The 23,672-nt window shown below is 43.4% G+C and overlaps 1 protein-coding gene across 3 annotated transcripts in view; it reads right to left on the bottom strand.

The window, feature by feature from the left end:
* Positions 1-245: 245 nt before the first annotated feature.
* Positions 246-23,672, bottom strand: part of ACSL3 (acyl-CoA synthetase long chain family member 3) — a 74,748-nt gene continuing 51,321 nt past the window's right edge. For all 3 annotated transcript variants that reach the window (XM_027049465.2, XM_027049446.2, XM_027049436.2), the window contains 11 exons: positions 23,332-23,470; positions 20,971-21,121; positions 19,584-19,707; positions 19,284-19,355; positions 17,146-17,285; positions 14,185-14,357; positions 12,465-12,539; positions 10,709-10,900; positions 9,262-9,376; positions 7,506-7,663; positions 246-2,365 (listed from right to left, as the gene is read on the bottom strand). In XM_027049465.2, coding sequence (XP_026905266.2) covers positions 2,208-2,365; positions 7,506-7,663; positions 9,262-9,376; positions 10,709-10,900; positions 12,465-12,539; positions 14,185-14,357; positions 17,146-17,285; positions 19,284-19,355; positions 19,584-19,707; positions 20,971-21,121; positions 23,332-23,470 — 1,497 coding nt within the window. In that variant the 3' untranslated portion in view covers positions 246-2,207. The remainder of the gene's footprint in view (positions 2,366-7,505; positions 7,664-9,261; positions 9,377-10,708; positions 10,901-12,464; positions 12,540-14,184; positions 14,358-17,145; positions 17,286-19,283; positions 19,356-19,583; positions 19,708-20,970; positions 21,122-23,331; positions 23,471-23,672) is intronic.

Here is a 23,672-nt window from a genome sequence, read left to right as displayed (position 1 = left end):
CAAAATTTTCGTTGTTGGGTTTTTGTTTTGGTTTTTACACCAACTGGTTCTTTTTGAAAGGGGGATATTAAAATATATCATTTTTAAAATATATCACAGAGTCATTTGTTTGAAAGTGGATTCTCCTCACTTAATTTCACATTCTGCTGTGGCATGACACCCGGCATCTGGGATTTTAGGATTCAAAGGAATCATAAAAAATGGAAGAAAAACGGAAGTAGATGCAGATTAAACCAGCCTTCATCGATGCTTCCGAAAAGAAACAACTTTTATTCTGAATCAGGGGTAAGCTGCACAGTCACCTGAAGCTGTTTCAAGTCACAATTATATTGTTCTCTCTCCTCTGAAGCACTGAACCTTTTTTTCTAAATACAACTTCAAGTCATTTGAAAGCAAATAATAATACTAAAGATCAAGCATCAGAAACAAATTCTCCACCCACCCTGACTTTCATTTTTAGATTCCCAACACCCTGATATGTTCCATTTCATTTCTTTCATGGTCTAACTTCTTGGCAATTTTCCCAAACTTTATGAAAATTTAAACTATGACAAGGAGAAATGCACTCCAAACATAACACAAATAGACACAAATACAAGAAAAAAGTTCAAAACACAACACCGTATTGCAGTATCTCCAAACATGACGTGTATGTGACATGACCAAAAGCTACATGGCCCTGGGTCTCAACATTCCCACTATGCTACACAGATCTACATTCAGAACTTTTTCTTCTTTTTTCTTTGATGCCTAAAGTAACTGAGAAACAAGAAAATAACCAATATAACATTAAAAAAAAAAAACAAAACATGGTACCTATGTTTTTTTAAGTCTTGAACACCTCTTCCTTCGTTGGTGCAATATTACTCTTGATAAATGCTCAAATAACACTAGGCAAGCAACACACACGAAAAGACTTACTATGTTATCATACAAGCAGTGTTTTTGGAATCATAAATAACTCCTACAGTAACATAAAACACCTACAAATTAAATCTTAAGTCACCTCGGTATAAAGTGAATTAAATTCTCCTGTATCTTAGTCAGAATGCCAGTATCAGAAGCATTCTACATGTTCTCAGTTTCTGTTTCACAGGAAGGGTAAGGTGCTTTTTAATAAGCTGCCGACAGACACACACACACACACATGCACACACACACACACACACAACCAGTGCAAACTATCAAGAGGAAAAACATCCTAATTTTGCAATGAGACAGGATTACACATCTCGACTCAAAGTCCAGAAGTGGACAGAATAATCTCCCAGGATTGATGTGCTGTAAATACAGACAACTCAGCGTACATATGGTCGATAGGTTTCTATGCTTTGTGTTTTAAATTCCACCCCAATTTCTAGGATTGCTTCCAACTCTTAAAAAAAAAAACAAAAACAAAAAAACCCAGCTAAGGTATCTTCCTATTTTTGAAGCTACCTAGAAGACCCCGAACATTCTGAGCATCACCTACTGGACGCTAATTATCCACTGGTGCTACATCTGCCGTGTTTTCTTCTTTGCTACTGAACCTAACGCCCTAGTGCTATTTCGTTTCATGCAGCACCAACCAAACTGCATTGTTTCCCTAATAAAAAATAAATACATAAAGAAGACGCTGCCAGGCATATATTCACAAGGTCTCAATTTCTCAAAACATAAGTGTGGGCATATTTATTTCTCTCAAATGCATACAAGACAATAATTACACAGCAACAAATCTTTTGTTCAACAATGATTTGATTCATAAGCGTCTGAATTTACATAATTTCACATCCATACCCTTGCATTTTTAAATACTGTAAGTAAAAAAGCCCCCCAAATAACCAATTCTTATATTTCCTATTTATCCCTCTGTACATCCAAACTTTAAAAAGTTACAAACTCAACATTATACAGAACATATAAATCATGTTTAAAAACTTGAGGTTTTAAAATCACCATTCCCCAAAATGATTCGGAAAGTCCTCATGCTGACAAGTGCAGTCCTAGGTGGTAGGTTGGAAAGGGGCAAGAAAGAAGAGGCAGACACCAGTTTGCTGTCTTAATGTTTTACTAATCCTGTCAGTAAAAATGGCGACGTCATGAGAAGTAACAGTTTAGGCTTTAATACGAAGAATGGGGTTTGCCTCACAGCTGGAGACACGCGCTTCAAGTATTTTCCTATTTGATCTGAGCTCCCTGTAGCAAACCGTGCTGAGAGAGAAGAACTACTTTCTTCCGTACATCCGCTCAATGTCCGCCTGGTAATGTGTTTTAAGCTCTTTGCGTTTCAGCTTGAAGGCGTCTGTCACCAGGCCAGTTTCGGGGGTCCACGGTTCAGGGCTCAAACGAATTTTTACTGGAATTTCAAATTTTTCTAGACTTGCTGGGATGGTGGAAAAGAAAAAAATAAAACATAAATGCAAAGGCGTGAAAAATATGCAATTATGATTCTTAGTGAACAGTGTAACTTCCCCAATCTTTGGTGAACACCCAACATCCCACGAACCTCGCTCGTGATAATCCACGAGCTAGGAGAAGTACAAAGAAACAAATAAACAAAAAAATAGATACGTATGAGAACTGTAATAGCAAAAAGCCATTTAAAAAATCTACCTGACCGCCAACGGAATGAGTTGGCTTAAGTTAAGATACAGGCACATAGGGCGCCCGGGTGGCTCAGTCAGTTAACCGTCGGATTTCGGCTCAGGTCAGGATCTCACAACTCACAATCATGAGATCGAGCCCCACGTCAAAAACAAAAACAAAAAATGGAATATAATAGGCATAAAATGGAATATAATTCAGTCATTAAAAATGAGGTAGATCTATATGGTATGGGTATGTAACGATATGAGCAATATATCGTTAGGCTAAAAATAGGTAGTTTTTTTTAATACTAGACAAATGTTACACAGGTAGATATTCAGGACGAGAAGGATACACACCAAACCATAAAACGGACACCTCTGGGGCCTAACATGGAGGATTAAGGAAAAAAGCAAATGTCACACACCTATTTGTTTCGAGTTTACTGTAAAGAGCGTAATCACTTTAACAAAGTTTAAAGAGGACCCTGTCATTGAACCTTGTCAGCATATTCAGCAGAAGCTCTGAGGACACAATGTTGGCTCGCTATCGTGTTCCTAACACACTGTTGGATACCCAGCAGATTCTCACTAGCAGAGGGCTGGAGAGGGAGGGAGGGATGGGGAAGGAAAGCGAGGGATGGGGACAGGGAGGAAAAACAGGGAGATGTTGTTTGGAAGGAATATGTTTCTTGAATAAGAAGGGTTTATTTTTCAGCATTCATTCAACAAATAAATATCCACTGAAAAAATACCACGTAAAGCGCTTTACTAAAGCACTCTTTAAAAAATACAAAAAACGGGGTGCGTGGGTGGCTCAGTCAGTTAAGCATCCGACTTCTGTTCAGTTCATGATCTTGCAGTTTGTGGGTCGGGCTCTGTGCTAACAGCTCAGGTCACGATCTCACAGTTCATGGGTTGGAGCCCCGTGTCGGGCTCTGTGCCGACAGCTCGGAGCCTGGAGCCTGCTTCGGATTCTGTGTCTCCCCCTCTCTCTGCCCCTGCCCTGTTCATGCTCTGTCTCTGTCTCTCAACAATAAATAAACGTTGAAAAAAAAAATGTTTTTTTAATACAAAGATAGTTTCTGTTCTCAAGTGGTATTACAATCTAACAAGGATAAAGAGGTAAACAGGTAAATACACGCTTACTCGCTCACTAAATTGAAGACGGGTAAGTGCCTTGGGAGCAAAAGAGATATTCATTTTAACTTGTAAACATAAACACTGACATACCAAGGTTTTCTCCTTGGAAGATTACAACTGTTTCAGGAGTGGTACAACAGGAGAAGCTGGGTAGGATTCAGTAGGCAGAGAAGGAAAGATTAGGACCTGAGGTCCCCCGGTTGGGAAGAAAACACATCTTCTGGAACAATGTTGGGAGTGTCTGACCACAGCAAACCCCCTCAGGCGTTAAGGCTCCGCTTAAGGATGTAACAGACCCCACCGGCTCCCCCTCAGGTTCCCCTCAGGAATCTGACTCAAGACCTGACTAAAAAGTCGCAGACTTACTTTTAGGTGTGACCCGTAAGGAAAAGATGTGCGCACAGACCACCCCTCACACAGTGGAATCGGGCCAATCAGAACTGGACAACGCAGCACCTTGACTTATCCAGCCAGCACGGGTAGGACCTGAGAGGGGGCGGTGACCAGAACCTTATAAAACGAGGACCCTCGCCTACAGTCGCGGCCATTCCCTTTCCAGTGTCCTCTCTGTAAAGGCGGCCTTCCTACCATTCTTCCTTTCTGATCTTACCCCCAGTCAACTTCCTCCTGCTGCTCACTCAGTGCCCACTTCTTCATTCTTCAAAGCAGCGGGACAAGGAACTTCGGGCATTGAGGTAAAAGTCCTACAACGGTGGGGCACTTGGGTGGCTCAGTCAGTTAAGTGTCCGACTCTTAATTTCAGCTTAGGTCATGATCTCGCAGTCTGAGTTCAAGCCCCACATCAGGCTCTGCGCTAACAGGGCAGAACCTGCCTGGGGTTCTCTCTCCCTCTCTCTCTGTCCCTCCTCTGTTGGCTTGCTCTCTCTCTCTCTCTCTCTCTCTCTCTCTCTCTCTGTCAAAATGAATAAACTTAAAAAAAAAAAAAAACAACTTTAAAGTAAAAAAAAAAAAAAAACCAACTATTTCAAGAGTGCTTTGCTAGAGGGAAAACCACTGTTAGCAAAAGCAGCCAGGCCCGGACCTCAGGACTCAAGGGGCAGAGGAGTCTGGCACTCCGGAGATGTGGGAGAGACTAAAAAGCACACACTGGAGACCACGTTTAAGGTTTTCAATCTCGAAATGCTCGGTACTGGACTCTGTGCCTTGACTCGAGATTATGTCATGTGTAGTGATAGCCTCCACTCAGGAAAATAAATGCAGCTACAGCTACGTGACCCGTCGGAGGAACGAGCGCTGTAATGGGAATAGTCCTTTTTTATTTTGTGTCTGTACATATGTTAAAGCAACTATTTATATTTTCTTCCTTCTTATTCTCTGTCATAACAGACATTAAAAAACTTTGTATCACTGTATTTAAGTTACAGGAGGGGCCCCTGGGTGACTCAGTCGGTTGAGCGTCCCACTTCGGCTCAAGTCACAATCTTGTGGTTTGTGGGTTCAGACCCCGTGTCGGGCTCTGTGCTGACAGCTTAGAGCCTGGAGCCTGCTTGGGATTCTGTCTCCCTCTCTCTCTGCCCCTCCCCCACTCGTGCTCTGTCTCTCTCTCTCTCTCTCTCTCTCTCTCTCAAAAATAAGTAAAAACATTAAAAAAATTTAAGTGACAGGATATCACAGAAGACAAGAAGAGTAAAAATCACTCACACAGTGTGTACCCTCTTCTGCAGAAAAGGCTGATGTGTTTTCAGTTGTGTGCAGGGCGGACGTAGCACATCACGGGGGACTCTTTGTTACTGTCCTTGCTTAGAAATCAACTAAGCTCTAAGGAGATGTACACGGGGGCCAGGCTGACAAGTCGCGGACTGGGAAGGTCCATTTTATGTATCGACCGGGCTACATCCGAGTTTGCAGTTATTCAGTTGAACGCTAGTCTACGGGTTGAAGATATTTTGTACATATGATTAAGTCCATAATCAGTCTGCTTTATAGGAGGAAAACTGTCCCAGATAAACAGTGGGTCCAATTCGGTCCACTGAAAGGCCGTGGGAGCAGAGCTGAGGCAGTCTGCCCTTATGGATTCCCAGCTTTGCCTAGTCGGCCCCCAAAGATCTCAGAAACCAAGTCTCCACAGTAAGTCTCCGTCTCTATAACCTACTAATTCAGAAGACAGAGCATTTTACTTAAGAATGAGGTTGGATCCCTTCTTCACATCACATAAAAATGAACTCATGTGGATCCAGTAAGAGCTAAAAGTAAGAGCTGAAACTAAAGCTCTTAGAATGAAACACGGGACTGTCATTTGAGTTAGGCAGTGGTTTCTCACACGTGGCACCAGAAGCACAAGCAACAGAAGGGGGGAAAATGTATCCTTCAACATTAAAGCTCTTCTACTTCAAAGGATACCATGAAAGAAAGTAAAAACACAGGGACGGATGCCTGGGTAGCTCAGTCCCTTAAGCGTCCTACTCTTGATTTCGGCTCAGGTCATGATCTCACAATTTGTGGGTTGAAGCCCCACGTCGGGCTCTGTGCTGACAGCTCAGAGCCTGGAGCCTGGAGCCTCCCTCTCTCTGCCCCTCCTCCACTTGTTTTCTCTGTCTCTGTCTCTCTCTCAAAATAAATTAACATTAAAAAAAGTAAAAATACAGCCCACAGAATGGGAAAAAATATTTACAAATTTCTTATCAGGTTACAGCGTCGTGTCTGGAATATATAAAGAACTTGTACAACTCAATAATAAAAAGGCAATCCTATTTAAAAAATGGGCAAAGTCCAGCTTCGGCTCAGGTCATGATCTCGCAGTTTGTGAGTTCAAGCCCCGAGTCGGGCTCTGTGCTGACAGGGCGGAGCCTGGAGCCTGCTTTGGATTCTGTGTCTCTTCCTCTCTCTCTGCTCCTCCCCCACTCATGCTCTGTCTCTCTCTCTCAAGAATAAATAAACTTAAAAAAAAATTTTTTTTAAATGGGCAAAGGATCTGAATAGATATTTCTCTAGAAGATATACAATGGCTACTAAATACAAGAAAAGATGCTCAACATCATTAGCCACCAGGAAAATATAAATCAAAACCACAAGACCCCATACTTCATACCCAGTAGGATGGCTAGAAGCCAAAGGATGAACAGTAACTGACAAGTGTTGCGAGGCTGTGGGGAAACCAGAAGCCGACACTGATGGGAATGGTGAGAGGATGTCCCCATTTGAGAAAACAGTTTGGGAAATACCCGGAAAAAAGTATTCTGGTAAACAGTCTGGTACTTCCTCAAAAGGTTCAACATAAAAGTAACACAGGCCTAGCAACTCCACCCCGATGTATCTTCCCAGAAGGGAGCACGGCCACACAAAACCTGCACCTGAATGTTCAGAGCAGCATTATTCATTACCAACCCAAAGCAGAACAACCCAGATGTCCCAGTCTCGTTGCGGCCCCCAACACACACACACACACACACACACACACACACACGGTACAGGACCTATCCGTATCAGCAGCTCCCAGTACACTAACAGTGTAGAAAATGCAAGAAGAGAGCCTTGGACAGTTCAGGGTGGGCCAGGGTGGCCAGGAAACAGCTGAGGTAAGAGAGCAAGGGCCAACCCAGAAGACAGAAGCTGCAGAGGCCAGGACATTCCGACTCATGCACATGAGCCACGGAAGCAGGTGACGCGAACCCTGTGGACGCGCGCCTGGATGCAGGCCTGACCAGCATGTGCCTCCACCCAACGGCAGGGAAACACCAGGAATCGGCGTCACCGGGCCTGTGATACAAGAGCCTACGTAATAAATTCAAGCGCTCTCTCCTCTCAGACCTCAGGGTCCGGCTACCACTCACTCACCTGAAACAGCAGCTTCGGAAAGCACTTTGAGCACCTCGTTCTCCATTTCACAGCTGTTGCACAGCTCCTCCCACGTCCCCTGAAGTCCCTTCTTCCGGGCGAGTTCCGTTAGTTCCTTTTGATTTGGCACGACAAATCCGATGACGTAGGAGTGGTAACTGCGATACACGAAAGGACAACGTGGCTGAGGCACCGTGCTTACCAACGACACAGACGTGGCTGCAATCAGCCCGGGACTACTCGAAAGGACACACACGAGGCGTGTTTGGTACTAGCCCACTCGTTTCAAGCGACGGCCACCGTGACTGCCTGATTCGCCACGGGCTCCAGGCTCTGACAGAGTTCACTGCTAGGCACACCTTAATCTGACACTTGATGACAAATTTCAAATATGTGTAACTGTTACCAATAGTTCCATGGATACATCTCTTAAAAGAAAATTACAAGTATTAGAAAAACCTGCTTTTAAAAAAGTTTGTCATTCACATCAACTGGCTAAACAAAATAAAAGCTAATGTAAATTTGAAGTTAGATCTAAAGATGGGGCGTCTGGGTGGCTCAGTGGGTTCATCGTCCGACTTCGGCTCAGGTCATGACCTTGCAGTTCGTGAGTTCAAGCCCCACATCGGGCTCTGTGCTGCCAGCTCGGAGCCTGGAGCCTGTTTCAGATTCTGTGTCTCCCTCTCTCTCTGCCCCTCCCCCACTTGTGCTCGCTCTCAAAAATAAACATTAAAAAAAAAAGTTGTGTCTAAAGAAATTTGGGAGCAAATCAAAGTAATGTGGTTGTATTTTTTTCTTTTGTTATCATGAGCATTTGGTGACAGAGCCTTAGGTGGCCTGCCCATGGCACTACGGAATGGCAAGCAGTGTGCCAGGGAGAGAAGGGTGGTCTGATTACTATCACACACATAAAATCCAGAACTGTAGCATGACTAAAGAAGTCACCTCATAGCTAATTAAAGGGCAGAATAATTTATAATTCAATGAAGTAAATCTTTAAAATGTCTAAAGTTTCTAAGTTGGTTCTTCTGACAGCAGATTTTATTTTTTCATAATCACCACTTTATCAACTGCTGTGGTGTGGTTCCTAGGCTGCCTGCAAAGTAGCTGATCGCGAACAGTGGAGAATAACTTTCCCCCAGAACACCGCAGTGCCAGTCTGAGATTCCGGCACATTTCCCAAGAATACGCTTCTGGGATTTTTAACTTTAAGCTCTCCTTCCCAGCTGCCTCTATTATCATCACGGACTAGAGATGCTATGTGTTCAGCCACAGCTTAACATAGCTTAAGGCAGAAGCCCTCGGCCCGGCCCGGGTCCCGAGCAGGCCCAGGTTTAGAGCAGGATTGTAAGTGCTGAGCGGAGTGTGGCTTGATGACTCTGTTCCTCCAACTTCCTTCTTCACCCCCCTTTGCTCTGACTGGTTCTGGGAAGCTTCCCTGTGCCGGGGACAGGTAGCTGGGGGTACCAAGGTGGCAGGAAGGAGGACGTGATTCTCCTCACCTCCCTACCAGCCAGGACAGCGCAGTGGGGTACAGAGCAGGAAACAGGGACACAGAGAAAGACGAGGAGGAGACGCACCGCAAGGGAGGAATCAGTTAGTGTCTACACTGCGCTGAGAAGAGGACTTTCCCAGAGACAACAGATAAGAAGGGAGAGTTCTTAGTGTAATCTGGCAAAGAAGATTCACTGAGGAAGGAAATGCCAAAGGCACACAAACATTTTGAGCAAAAGTAGCAGGAGTTCTACTTTCTTACCTGTTTGCGTATGCACAAATGTTATCTATGAGTGAGAGATTCTTCAAAGCTGCCTCTACCTTCCCAAGAGAAACATATTCTCCTGCCTGGAGTTTCACAAGGTCCTTTTTACGATCTGGGGAGGGGAGCACATGAGAGATAGTAACAGTCATACCTATGAATACTGGCCATTCCCGAAGCCATGTGCTATCAATTAAGGTCATTACAATAGTTACACTAAAATTAAAGGTACATAGTAAAATTAGACCCTAATGTTTGTAGTTTTAAATAAACTCTTCCAAAAAAGAAAATCAGCTTCTGACAAGGGACCCTGTCATCAGGGCCTCAGGTACGTTCTGCCGAACAGGCATGTGTCTGGGACCAGTTAACACCAGGAAGGTAAAGACTTCTCAGCGCCATCTGAAGGCTCACACACCGTCTGGAAAGCAGCGTGAGCAGGGACACATCACGTGAGGATAGTATGGCAGTGGTGAAGTGTCAAGCCTCCCCAACCTGCTGCTTTGGAAAGAATGCCTACAAGTGAGGCCTGAGCAGAGTCCTGAGGGAAGACCGGACGGTCACCAAGTAGAAGAGCACTGGTAAAGAACACAGACGGGGCGGACACAGCCAGTGATGGAGGTGGAGGCGAACTGGGGCTCCGTTAACAGAGGTACACCGTACTGAGCCCCTAGCAGCAACGTGGCCCAGTGAGATCAGTGCTGAGGAATCACACGGTGTGTGTGTGTGTGTGTGTGTGTGTGTGTGTGTGTGTGTGTGTGTGTGTGAGGGTGTGTTTCAGGAGGGATGTCAACGTCAACAGAGAGGAATTTCTTACAACGAGGTGACAGAAGGTGTAAGCCTGATCATGGGAAGAGGGCACAGAGAACGAAGAGAATGGTCCTGAGGCATGTTTCACATGACACATCAGTAGGGTGTGGGCAAGATACGAGGAGTTGACTGAAGAGTCTCATCTCCTCCCGGGTTTCTAGGTAGCATGACTGGAACAGAAATGCTATTAAGAGAAAAAGAATGTAAGAGGGAAGACGGGGAGCTATTTTTTGCCCCTGGAGGGGTCAATACTCGAACTGCCAGGCCTTCCTCACAGGCAAGGCCACGACACCATTCCAACAGGAGAGAGCCCTGTCCAATAACCTCTAAACAGCAAAGAATGCACAAAAAATAAATATTTCCTACTAAGAATTTGATTCTTTGAGGGTTATCTAATAATTCAAAATATCACTGCTATTGAACAGACTGAGACCTTCTAAAATGTCAAGCCTTAAAACTCCCACACAGTCCCTAGTATAAAATTTTATATTCCAGGGATGATACAATAGACCGTATCAACACTGCAGAAAGATACATTCTTATATTATTGAACAGCTTCCCTAAATAAACAGTTATCTCTTTTGTAAAACTATTTCCAAAACGTCCACTATCAGGGGGAAAAAAAAATGAGATAGCTCACCAATAATCTTTAAACAACCATCAGGGTCAAACTCCCCGACATCTCCAGTACAGAGCCACCTCTGTCCATTTTCATCTTCAAAGAAATCAGCTTTTGTTTTTGCTTCATTTTTGTAGTATCCCATTGTCACATTTTGACCGCCAATAAGAATTTCACCCCTGGGGTGTGGTTTATCGGTATTAAAGTATCCACCTAGAAAACACAAATAATTTAGAGTTAATTCAACATTTTTAGCCCTAGGCCCATTATGTGAAAATTTGAAACTATGAGTGTCTAAATGGGGAACATCTGATTTCAATCCAAAGAGTTTCCCAAAAGAAGTAAGGCAGACAGCATGAATGAGCAAAACCCATTAATATAGAAACAGGTACAAATTTTCAGTTGCTTAACCATAAGCACTTCTGCACTTAAAACCACTAGTCCAAGAAAAAAAATTACACCGAAAAATCCAACACTTGCGGTATTAAATAATTACCTAGACTACACAGGTAAATCCTTTAGGGATTCTGTAGAGATTCTTATACATCTGATGAAAGTATTAAATCACATATTTAATAAATACCTCTCTGTATAAAATCAAAATTACACTGTATTTAAAAGATTTATGCCTGGGGCGCCTGGGTGGCGCAGTCGGTTAAGCGTCCGACTTCAGCCAGGTCACGATCTCGCGGTCCATGAGTTCGAGCCCCGCGTCAGGCTCTGGGCTGATGGCTCGGAGCCTGGAGCCTGTTTCCGATTCTGTGTCTCCCTCTCTCTCTGCCCCTCCCCCGTTCATGCTCTGTCTCTCTCTGTCCCAAAAATAAACAAACGTTGGAAAAAAAAAAAAAATTTAAAAAAAAAAGATTTATGCCTTACAGATAATTTCAGAATGATTCCAAGTTTAAATTTATTGAACATTTTCACTAATTCTGCTAAAAGATAATCGGATAATGGCATCTAACCCTCAGAATCTTTACTTTGAATAAAAGAAAAGTGCATCTAATCCAATCAGTGAAAATGTATACACATTAACTGAAACAAATAATTTTTTTTAACAAGTGACTAGTATTGGGGTGCCAGGGTGGCTCCGTCGGTTAAGCATTCAACTTTGGCTCAGGTCACGATCTCACAGTTCGTGAGTTCAAGACCCACATAGGGCTCTGTGCTGACAGCCTGGAGCCTGCTTCGGATTCTGAGTCTCCCCGTCTCTCTGTCCCTCCCCTGCTCATGCTCTGTCTCTCTCTCTCTGTCAAAAATAAACATTGAAAAAAATTTTAATAAATAAAAAATAAAAAGTGATTAGTATTTAAATGGTATAAGCAACAGATTTTTATGAAATTACAGTAAAACTTTCCTTCTGATGACTCCAGATTGAAGTCCTCAGGGGAAAAGAAAGAAAAAAAAAATGTACAAATCTTCCGTTTCATAGACTACACTTCATGATTTTGCTTCCATACAATACACTTATGATCATTCCTGATTTATGGACATTATTCATTAAGCAGATTTCTCAAGTTTTTGCTATAATTCTTATTTGCATTTATGCAGTAAGACAATAAGCAAAATGAAAACAATTCTATTTCTTCAGAATCATCCTTGAAACAAGAAAAAGAAACGCATTTGCATGGATCCCGGTAGAGCAGTTCTATCACAAAAGACACGAGCACTCGTGGATAATTTTATATTCTAGAATAAGGACGAAAATGAAGCACAATTCCCATTTTTAAAGTCGAAAATGACAACAGCGAACGCCCTGTGGGGACAACAGACTATTTACCTTCCTCCCAGTTCTTCAGTTTGATTTCACAGCAAACTAATGGTGCTCCCACTCGGCCAGTATTGTAGTCCCATACTAAAGACACAAATGAAAAAAAAAAAGTATTTGACTAGAGTGGTAAATAAACAGTTTCCTTTTTCTGAATTACCAAAAGTGATGGCTTGTCCCAAAGCTTTCACATCCCCAGGGACTCTTTTAAAAGCAGGAGTCACGAACTGGTAAACCACAAGCCGTGTGGCCTTGTTCTGTGTTTTGATTCTGAACTGGTTATGGACATTTGAAAATCCAGGACATTTTACACAGAAGTGTGGGATCTCCAGGAGAAACAGGGTCCACATCCCCAGCAGCAAGTGTGGCCCCTTGAGATGGCCACGCCTGATCCAGGTCCCCCAGACTCCTTCCTTACACCCATCGTGTATTCTCTTACCTCGGGGCTCACTCCACTCCCCGCGGTGGCTGTCTGCTTCCTGAGTCTAGAGCCCCGCTCTGTAAAGGATGATGGCTCACGATGGTTTACACCTATTCTGCTTTCTTATTAGACCTGATGGCTTTGTAGTACAAATAACCTCTCCTGCCTTCTCCCTCCCACCCATCACTATTTCAGAGAGAGCTTCCCCGAATCAGCATACGCTATCATCTGTTTAAATTCATGCAGTGAGAGTTCAGAGATCAGTCTGGAGATCAAGGTTGGCTTGCAAGGATCTGGGAAAAGCACACACAGCATTACTGTGAATTGCTACTGTGTTATGTGCCCTTCTCAGGGGCAAATATCAGAAATAAAAGGCTTATCTTTAATACTTTACAGGTTGTTTTCTTTACACCATAAACTGTAACCAATTAATCACATTCAACGTGAATCTTAAAAACAGAAGACGTAAGGATCCTCAGAAGAAAGGAAGCATATATGCACATATTTGAGGTTGCTTGTTTATTTCCTGCAAAATGAGACTGAGAAGTAGCTTCCAAAATACAGAAAATATCACTGAAAACAGGAAAATACAGAAGTAATGCCAGATAAACCTGCCGTAAGAATGGACCACTGAAACAACTCAGCTAAGTAGGGGAAAATGATCAGTTAAAAGCTTGAGTATCTGTGAGTACCTAGAAAATGCAAAGCAGCTTTTGCTAGTAGTGAGAAGCAAAGTAACTTCCCTCCATAAAAGGGACAGACACATAAAGCACTTTGGGATTCATCACCTACTTGGATAGTGGATCACCTCTTCAACCACGTCACCAGGATACAGAAATACCCTGGAATTTATATTCTCATACCCTGGAAATTATATTTTCTAGAACTGAATCTAGTTTCCCTCTCACACAGACCACGCCCATAAACCACTTCTGAGTTTAAGCCTTAATATACACACCTAAACAACTCTACAAAACACGGCAATTTTTCTACACAAAAAGAAACTTCTTGCCTGATATAAGAAAATAAATGTATATAATAAAGACAATGCTTGTTACTACAACTTCTTTTCCAGAACGCTAAGTAGCTTTTAAAGGACACACTGTAGTCTAACAGGAAAAATTCCTTCAACTACTGACTACTAGGTGTAGCTGATACAGTCTGAATACCGTATCAATAATCACCATCATCCTGCACACAGATACCTTAACCGCTCTCATCGGATACACTGCGCAAAACAACCACCACCACATGGTGCCTGGAGCTGCACCCCAGCCTCTGCCGGCCACACCAGGCATTGATAACACCAACCTTCCGTAATCGTTCCTGCACCAGAAGATTCGGTGAGTCCGTACCCCTGCCCCACGGGACAGCAGAAACAGATGTTCATGAACCGCTGTGTGGTTGCAGAAAGTGGAGCGCCTCCACACAACAGAAGCCGAATGTTTCCACCTAGCAAGCCTCGAACTTTTCGAAAAATAAACCTTGCAACAAATAAAAATAAAAATAAATAAGCAGAGAATCACAGGATTTTAAAGCTGAGTGGGATTTTCCAAAGTGATCTCCTGACTCGGAGAGTCAGGCTCACCCAAGGCCACACCACCCATTCGGGAGATTCTCTGACCCACTACTTAAATCCTAACTCTTGTAAGTTCAACCACCAAGTAAAGAACATAATGACTTTTCTCTTAACTTTTCAAGTAACGTTTGAATTCAAAATTGTCAGGTTTAACTTTGTATAGTGATGGCAAACCCTTGCTTATGGCCAGAGCAATTAGTTTTATATTCTATAATATATATATATTAAAACTGAATAATCCTGTTGGATCTTAACACAATGCTTTTAATTTAGCATTAACATTTAGTTTATTTTTGAGAGACAGAGTGTGAGCAGGGGAGGGGCAGAAAGAGAGGGGACACAGAATCGGAAGCAGGCTCCAGGCTCTGAGCTGTCAGCACAGAGCCCGATGTGGGGCTCGAACCCACAAACAGGGAGATGAAGACCTGAGCCGAAGTCAGATGCTTAACCAACGGAGCCACCCAGGTGCAGTTGGTTAAGCATCCGACTTCGGCTCAAGTCTTGATCTCGTGGTTTGTGGGTTCGAGCCCCACATCGGGCTCTGTGCTGACAGCTCAGAGCCTGGAGCCTGCTTCCGATTCTGTGTCCCTCTCTCTGCCCCTCTCCTGCCCGTGCTCTCTCTCAAAAATAAACTTTAAAAAAATTTTTTAAAAAAGCAAATTATTTTTTGCTTTTCATTAGAAATGTGTACATATTTGAATGACCTAACTCTTTTTAAAAATTTCACTGGATTCTGAAGTGTTTATTGTTTTTAAGATGTCTGCTAAATTAATGGGGCACGCCTGGGAGGCTCAGTTGGTTGAGTGTCTCTTGATTTCGGCACAGGTCACAATCCCACGGTCATGGGGTCCAGCCACGTGTCGGGCTCCAGGCTCCGTGCTGAGCATGGAGTCTGCTTAAGATTCTTTCTTGCTCACTGTCTCTGACCTTCTCCCCCAACTGCGTGCTGTCTACAATGAATGAATGAATGGAAAAAAAATGTCTGCTAAATTAAAAAAAATAAAATTCAAATATCTAAAATATTTCTGGAAAGATACTAATAAAAAGATTACTTGCTAATCTTTATCAGAAAAAGAGAAGGGCTTTTTTTTTTTTTTTTTTAAATATCACTCTGGAAAAGGTGAAGACTAAGCAGCAATCATTTAAAAAGTATTAACAGGCTTTGGGGCACCTGGGGGGCTCAGTCACTTGAGTGTCCAACTTCGGCTCAGGTCATGATCTCACAGTTCGTGAGTTCGAGCCCCACATCGGGCTCTGTGCTGACAGCCCAGAGCCTAGAGCCTGCTTTGAATTCTGTATCTCCCTCTCTCTCTGCCCCTCCCCAGCTCATGCTCTCTCTCCTTCAATAATAAACATTAAAAAATAATAATAAATAAAATTTCCAGTTATGTTATACGTGTATACATGTGTGTATGTATGTTAACAGGCTTTACAAAGTAGGTTATATATCCTACTAAGGAAAAAGCTAAAATAAGGCAGGAAAAAAGCCAAAGTTTTAAATAAGGTGGAGTATCTGAAAACTATATTAATATTCTCATAAAAACAAATTAAATGTTGGGGCGCATGGGTGGCTCAGTCGGTTAAACGTCTGACTCTTGATTTCAGCTCAGTTCATGATCCCAGGGTCATGGGATCAAGTCCCATAACAGGCTCCACTCTGAGTGTTGGGCCTGCATAAGATTGTCTCTCTCTCTCTCTCTCTCTCTCTCTCTCTCTCCCCTCCTCCACTGCTTGCTCTCTCTCTCTCTCTCTCAAATAAAAATAAAAAATAGATTTTAAAAAGTTAAATGCCATCCTTTGTGTTCTAATTTCTAAATTATTTACAATCAAATCTACTTAAATCTATTAGCACTACAAAAACAAAATAACAAATAATAAGGCTGGTGGTAAAACCTGTCATTTAACACTTTAAACACAAAGCATTTACTCATATTTGGTTGCCATTTTATATTCATATTGAAATAAATTTAAAAGCAAAGAGAAAATATTTCTCAACTAAAATCACATACCACATAATGTGTCAACAAAAAATAAAAGCACACATTTTTTTTAAGTTTATTTACTTTGAGAGAGAGAGAGAATGGGGGAGAGGCAGGGGGAGGGGCGTGTGGAGGAAGGGAGGGAGGGAGGGAGAGGGACAGACAATGGGAGAGAGGCAAAGAGAAAAGGACAGAGGGAGGGAGGGAGGGAGAATGGGGGAGAGGCAGAGAGAGAGGGACAGAGACAGAGGACAGAGGCAGAGAGAGAGGGACAGAGACAGAGAGAGGACAGAGGCAGAGAGAGAGGGACAGAGACAGAGAGAGGACAGAGGCAGAGAGAGAGGGACAGAGACAGAGAGAGGAGAGAGGAAGAGAGAGAATCCCAAGCAGGCTCCACGGCCAGAGCAGAGCTGGACACAGGGCTCAATCTCCTGAACCAAGAGATCATGACCTGAGCCAAACTCAAGAGTCAGATGCTAAAGTGACTGAGCCTCCCAGACGCTGCAGAAGCACGCTATTAAACACAGGAAAACTGTAAATGAAACATTTTTTCAAATAATATTGCAATATTTTTAATTGCTCATATTCTTATGCAAGATGGTGTTTTATAGTCCCTTTGACTTTTTAAAACAAATTTCTTACAACTATCTCAATTAACGGGGCTAGTAATAAGAAAAAATGATAAGTTACCAAAGAGAGGGGGAGTCTACTGACCTGTCACACAGAGGGGTGCCATGCCCTTTTGAAATCTGCTCCATTTTGTAATTATAGGCCAGAATAAACAGATTGCGCTGGAAACTACTCATTTCATTCACTTTATTCATGACATTTTTGTAGATCCGATCCATGATTTCCTAGATATATAAAAATGAGTTAATATAATCAATAATGCTATCAGGTGTCTTATATATTACATCTTCACAACAGATAAATATTTCTATCAGTACTGAGGCATTTTAAAAACTATATTCTAAGAGGAACAAACTTTTAAAATAGAGCCACAACTAGTTTAAAACTGAGGTTTCTATAAAAATAATTTTTCATAGCACAAATATACCTAGATGCTCATAGGAGTAGTTAAAAGAAAAAAGAAAAGCCTTAGGGCAGTAATGTTATCATTACTGATTTTTATATTGCCTTGCTTATAAAATAAGCAACTGTCAGGGCACCTGGGTGGCCCAGTCGGTTGAGTGTCCGACTTCGGCTCAGGTCACGATCTCACAGCTTATGAGTTCGAGCCCCGCGTCAGGCTCTGTGTTGACAGCTCGGAGCCTGGAGCTTGCTTTGGATTCTGCATCTCCCTCTCTCTGTGCCCCTAGCCCACTCGCATTCTGTCTCTGTCTCTCTCAAAAATAAATAAACATTAAAAAAAATTTTTTTAATAAATAAATAAAATAAGCAACTGTCTTATTTTAGAAAATAAACGAACTAAATAAATGAACAACTATATGAAATGGTTTCTTAAATTCTCATACCTTAACTTATAAAAATACAGCCTCACTTTGCTGATAAAAGGATCATAGGGTTGGGGTGCCTGGCTGGCTCAAGTCAGTTAAGTGTCCAACTTCAGCTCAGGTCACGATCTCACGGTTCGTGAGTTCGAGCCCCGCATCAGGCTCTGGGCTGATGGCTCAGAGCCTGGAGCCTGCTTCAGATTCTGTGTCTCCCCCTCGCTCTGCCCCTCCCTCACTTGTACGCTCTCTCAAAAATAAATAAAAGTTAAAAAATTTTTTAAAAAAGGGGGACCATAGGGTTATTTTGGTTGGTTGATGGTCCCTTTTTTTTTTTTTTTTAAGTTTATTTATTAGAAAGAGAGAGGAGAGGGGAGGGGCAGAGAAAGATAGGGAGAGAATCCCAAGCAGGCTCTGTGCTGTGAATGCAGAGCCCGACACAGGGCTCTCCCTGTGAACCGTGAGATCATGACCTGAGCCGAAACCAAGAGTCAGACGCTTACCCAACTGAGCCACCCAGGCGTCCCAGTTGATTGTCTTTTAATGCTACACGCAGGAAATTTTCCTTCTCTGCACTGCATTTTGCTCGCTAGGCCTATCACTATGCAGTATACTGTAATGACTTGAAATGGCTTTTCCTCTACAGTTTTAAATTATATTTAATTTTATATGAACTAATACATGAACTAAAAAGTAAAATACTACACCAAGGAAACTCCTCACCTCTAGAGACTATCAAACTACTGGTCATTTATACCGTGGTAACTACGTTAACTTTGCTGGCTGGGAGCACTCAAGTGTTTGGAACAATCCCAACACTTTGAGACAAAATCAGAAGCCACATAAATCTTACATTAAGGAGACAGAAAATTCCTTGCTACCCATTTCTACTCCTCTCATTCCCAGACCCTTCCCCGTGCCTGGTATATTGGGATACAAAGCGCTTCTCAGGTAATTAATTCAAAGTTGCACCAACTTCTTTGTCCCTTTTTCCAGTGACTAGGCCAGACCTCCTGTCTCAGGAAGGCAATGACACAATTGGCTTTGAGGAGAAGGATATCACACCTTCCCCCCATCTCCCACTGGGCTTCAGGTTTCTACTCATAGCAAACATATCATGAAATGATCTGAGTAAGAAGCTTATTTAGGAAAAGGAGCTGATAATATAATAGGGAAGCTGAAACTAAGCTGAGTGTTTAGTAAATTTAAATAAATGAATAAAGCTAAAAAAAAAAAAAAAGACTGAATAAATCCTGTAGCGCATAAGGCGACGTAAATAATCAAGAAGTAATGAGTCGCACAGAAACTGCCTCGTCAACATTGTCTTTCCCACTAGCATTTACATTCTGTAGCAGAGGACGCTTGTTCAGTGCTCAACGTTGATTAATGGTCAATTCTTACCGGAACAGCCGCCATCAGTGTTGGTTTCAACATGGTTGTGTCCCCTTTGCTTCCTTTCTTTATTTTTGAAGACTACAGAAAGAAAAAGCGATCTCTATAAAGTGATCCTTACAGTGGAATTCTCAGAACAAAAAGTCAATTATTATAAATTCACCATTTTAACTCATTGATTGTAAGAAGAACTTAAAAGGCAAGTGATTAACTGATTAACTGTCACCTTTGCAACATATGGTCACAAGGATGGGGGGAAATGTGTTCAAGAAATTTGTTAGTATCTAAAGGCACCGACATTTAATTTACCTGATCTGCTAACGTCTGTGGTGAAGAGTAGCCGATGCGGCATCCGTGAGAAAGACACACAAGCTCGGCACTTAATTCTAACACGTGGGCCAGAGGCAGATATCCAATGTAAACATCTTCCTCTCTGAAAGACAAGGGGATATATATAAAAGCAACCGTCAGAGGCCAGCTCTGCAGGAAGCGACTGCAAAAGGGAGCCCGTGTGGGGAGAAAGGGAGAGTGAGAGAGAGTGTGTGCGTGTGTACACGTGGGGGAGGGGGGCGACACACACACGCTGGGGGTGTGCGGGGTGTGCAGGGAGGGCGGGGGCGCAGAGGGGGAGAACCACAGCTCAGCCTAAACCCCAGGAGGCGGACACTAAGGAGGAGGCTCGTCTGCGGTCCTGCTTGAAGGCACTCACTAATTAGGAGTGCTGCAGGAGCCACATGCTAGGAGAGAAGAAATGAAGGCTGGGGGCCAAAAGAAGGGTTCTCTCGAAGGGCAGGGGAAATCATCCGAAAAGGAAATGGTCTTTAAAGCTGGTGGGCTCCCAAACGGAAGAGTTCAAACAGAATCCACAACTGCTGGCCAGGAGTTTTACAGAAGAGACTCCTGTTTTGAGAGTCATTTACAAATAATAAATTCTACCATGCACAAGAAAACACGTACATATGTGCATCTATTTCAAGAAGTGCCCCCACCTCCAAAAATATGAAGGGCAAACTAAGACTAACCCAGACAACTGCTTCTCTGAATTCTTTCTAAAAGGGATCCATTCATAAGAGAAACTTCTCTCTCCACCCCTAAATTCAATTCCACAGTAACTGGCATGAGGGTAATTTCTGTGCGCAAGGGCATCAGAAACATCCAGCCGTGACCACACACCAGATCAGTCGTTCGCCCACTGCCAAACAAGCCCTCACGGTCCCATCTGGGCTCCTCCGCCAGTCTCTTCCCACGGCATGCCCACCCTGCCCGTTAGTGCTGGAATTGCTCTTAAGGAGAAAAATCGGAGGCTGAATGAAGCTCAATAAACATTTCCTGGAATCTATGAAGTTATCTGTCCACCTGAATCACACCTGTTTAGGTATAAAAATGACTCTAGTGGCAATACTATCAACGGACTGAGATAATTCACATGAAGGGATTTGAGTCAGTTAAAATTTACACTTTTAAAGGGAAAAGTAAATATTAACAATGATATTGTATGTAAAACTGTATTTTAAACCTCACAATTGTAACTGTTTTGTAATTAATTTAAGTGTTCTGCCTTTTTTTTTTTTTTTTTGAAGGAAATGCCAACTGTGAACAGACTCTGCGAGACTAAAAGAACTACTACTACCATATACTGCTAAAAGACACAAATGTTAATTTAACAACAGGTACAACCACATTTACTATGACTTACCCCAGCCTTGGAATCCTTTCCGCCATCCCAGTTATACCAGCAATAATGTTGCTGTGGGAGATCATGACTCCCTTTGGAAGTCCTGTGGATCCACTTGTATACATGATTACTGCAATATCTAAGGGCCCTGGTTTGCTATGAGGTTTGTTTTCTGCATTGGAGGAAAAAAAACACACACTTCTGAGAAATTTAGCCATATTAACCAATTTTTTCCATAATCATGTTTGTTAACTCAATTCAACAACTAGGTCAGCAAAACAGATCAAGTCCCCTCACATAAAGGAAATATAGAATATAAACAAATCATAAATCTACAATGCCATAAGAGCTATAAAGAAAAACACAGCAAGGCTAGGTGAGATGACAGGAGAAGCAATTTAGACGGAAAAGTCAAGAAAAACTTTCCTGTCAAGTTGGCATTTTAGTAAAGACTTGAATACAGTGAGGAAGGGAGCCATGGAAACCCTGGAATTGGGAGAAGAATGTTTCAAGCAGAAAATAGGCAAGGGCGAAGGCCCTGAGGTAGCAATGTGATTGGCATATGTAAAGACCAGTGAGTAAGAGGAAAACCTGCAGGAAAGGAAGCTGAAGTCACAGCCAGGACCATATCATGCAAAGCCTTCAAGGCCTCACTCAAGACTTTGGATTTCACTCCGGGGTAGAAAACAATGCTGTTTCAAACAGCAGTTCGTCATCACCTGTGGCTGCTACGGGGCTACCCAACTTGAGAAAGGGACGAAAGGCAGTAGGGACACAAAAGGCTATTCCAGCAATTCAACTAAGAAATAAGGGTGGTTGCTAAACAATGTTCTCGGGCTCACATGGTGAAGCCAAGCTGACTTGGCTACAGTCCGAGTCCTGGACTAAGAGACCGTGTCCTCCTTGGGCACACACTAAGGACAGCAGCCAACGTCCAGCAGACAGCAGAAAGACAACGAGAAGTGGGTCACGGATGGCACTGCCTGGGTTAACCCTGGAAGCCCCCGACAGGTGGACCTCTTCAGTAAGTGGGGGGGAAGCGATTTTAAACGTGTTCACCCGTGAACCCTTCCTCTCCAACATGCGCAGACAGATCTCGTGACCACGGTCTTCGTTCCGGTCCCACCGTCCTAGCCTGCCACTCAGCCCTTCATCCCAGGCACCGTCCTCCACCACCACCGCGTCCTACGAACTGCTCTGAGGCGGTCCTCCTGCAGTCCCAGTGTCACCTGGCTCCCGCTGACGATTCCTGACTCACTGATGGGCTCCTCTCGCTTGGATTCCAGGAACCACACAGCATGGTTTCTTCCCGCTTCTCTGACCAACGCTCCGCTGCTTTCAGAGGCACCATTCTCTGTGGGTGACCTCGCCTACTTCCACAGCTACAATTAAAACCTAAGTGCTTCTGGCCTCTGAATCTCTTAACTCCAAACTTAGCTCCAGAGTATATGCCACACCCCCACTAAAGATCGACACTGAGGGGTGCCCGGGTGGCTCAGTCGGTTGAGCGTCCGACTTCGGCTCAGGCCATGATCTCGTGGTCTGTGAGTTCAAGCCTCGCGTCGGGCTCTGTGCTGACCGCTCAGAGCCTGGAGCCTGCTTCGGATTCTGTGTCTCTCCCTCTCCTCTCTCTGCCCCCTCCCTGCTCCCACTCTGTCTCTCTCTCTCAAAAATAAAGATTTAAAAAAAGTGCTACACTGAATGTCCCACTAGCACTGAAAATTCCATATGCCCAACACTAATGTCAGCACAGCCCTATTCCCATTCCACAGCTGAGTGCTTACATCTAAACAAGCACTATGTTTCCAGCTACAAAGGAAATCCAGTCCCGGCATCGTAGCAGCTTCTGTGATATTCCCAAATCCCAATACACTAACACTTTCTGACACTGAGAGTGGGAACCTCCAGCATCACCATCCCCACGTGTTCCAGCTAGAGGATGAGAAGACATTCCCTCTGCAAGGAAGAGGGAGAGTCTGAGCCGGGAATGAAAGCGGGGAATCCAGGATTAGCCACTCCAGCCATCTGCTCATACTTACACATAATTCACATAGCACTGGTTTGACGCCACTATTTACGAAACTAACTTCAAACCACTCAAAACTATCAGAAAAAAGAAACGGGAAACCTGTAGAACATGAAAGTCTTTCCAACTAATCTCAAATACGTACTACTTTTTAGAATACGAATAAATTAATGTGTGGGTTCTTCCTGAAACCTTTCTTCAAAGGGCAGAAAACAGTAGATGTAGAGTGGCCGTACTTCCCAAAGTGACGGTTTAGGAAGTGGGTTTGTCCCTGATCTGACTTCAGGGTCTGGAATGACTCCGGAGAGCACAGCCGCTGCAGAACCCCGGGAGGGACCTGGCGGGGTGTGCCGTACCTGCGGTCGCCTTGGCTCCGAGGGCCTGCACCGCGGCCATGGTGTGCACGATGACGCCCTTGGGGAATTCGGACCAGGTCGGTGGCTTCCCGTCCACAGTGATGATGTGCCGCAGGCGTGGGACTAAAGAAACTATATCCTGGAAAAACACAAGCGTGCCTCACGTTCTTCACTGTTCGTCAGCGAACAGCTTAGAGCCAGTCCAGGACACGAGAAAAGTAGTTTACCGCAGTCACAGAATTATCCATTTCTTGCCTCCCAAAAAGGGTGAGGGGGTGCATTGGCATGAATACCACTTCCTTCAGATGGAGAAATACCGGTCGGAAATTTACATTGCTATT

This window comes from Acinonyx jubatus, chromosome C1 (genome assembly GCF_027475565.1).
Source record: "Acinonyx jubatus isolate Ajub_Pintada_27869175 chromosome C1, VMU_Ajub_asm_v1.0, whole genome shotgun sequence".
Taxonomy (NCBI): Eukaryota; Metazoa; Chordata; class Mammalia; order Carnivora; family Felidae; genus Acinonyx; species Acinonyx jubatus.
Note: the sequence above shows the minus strand (reverse complement) of the source record. Positions and strands in the feature narration are given on the sequence as shown.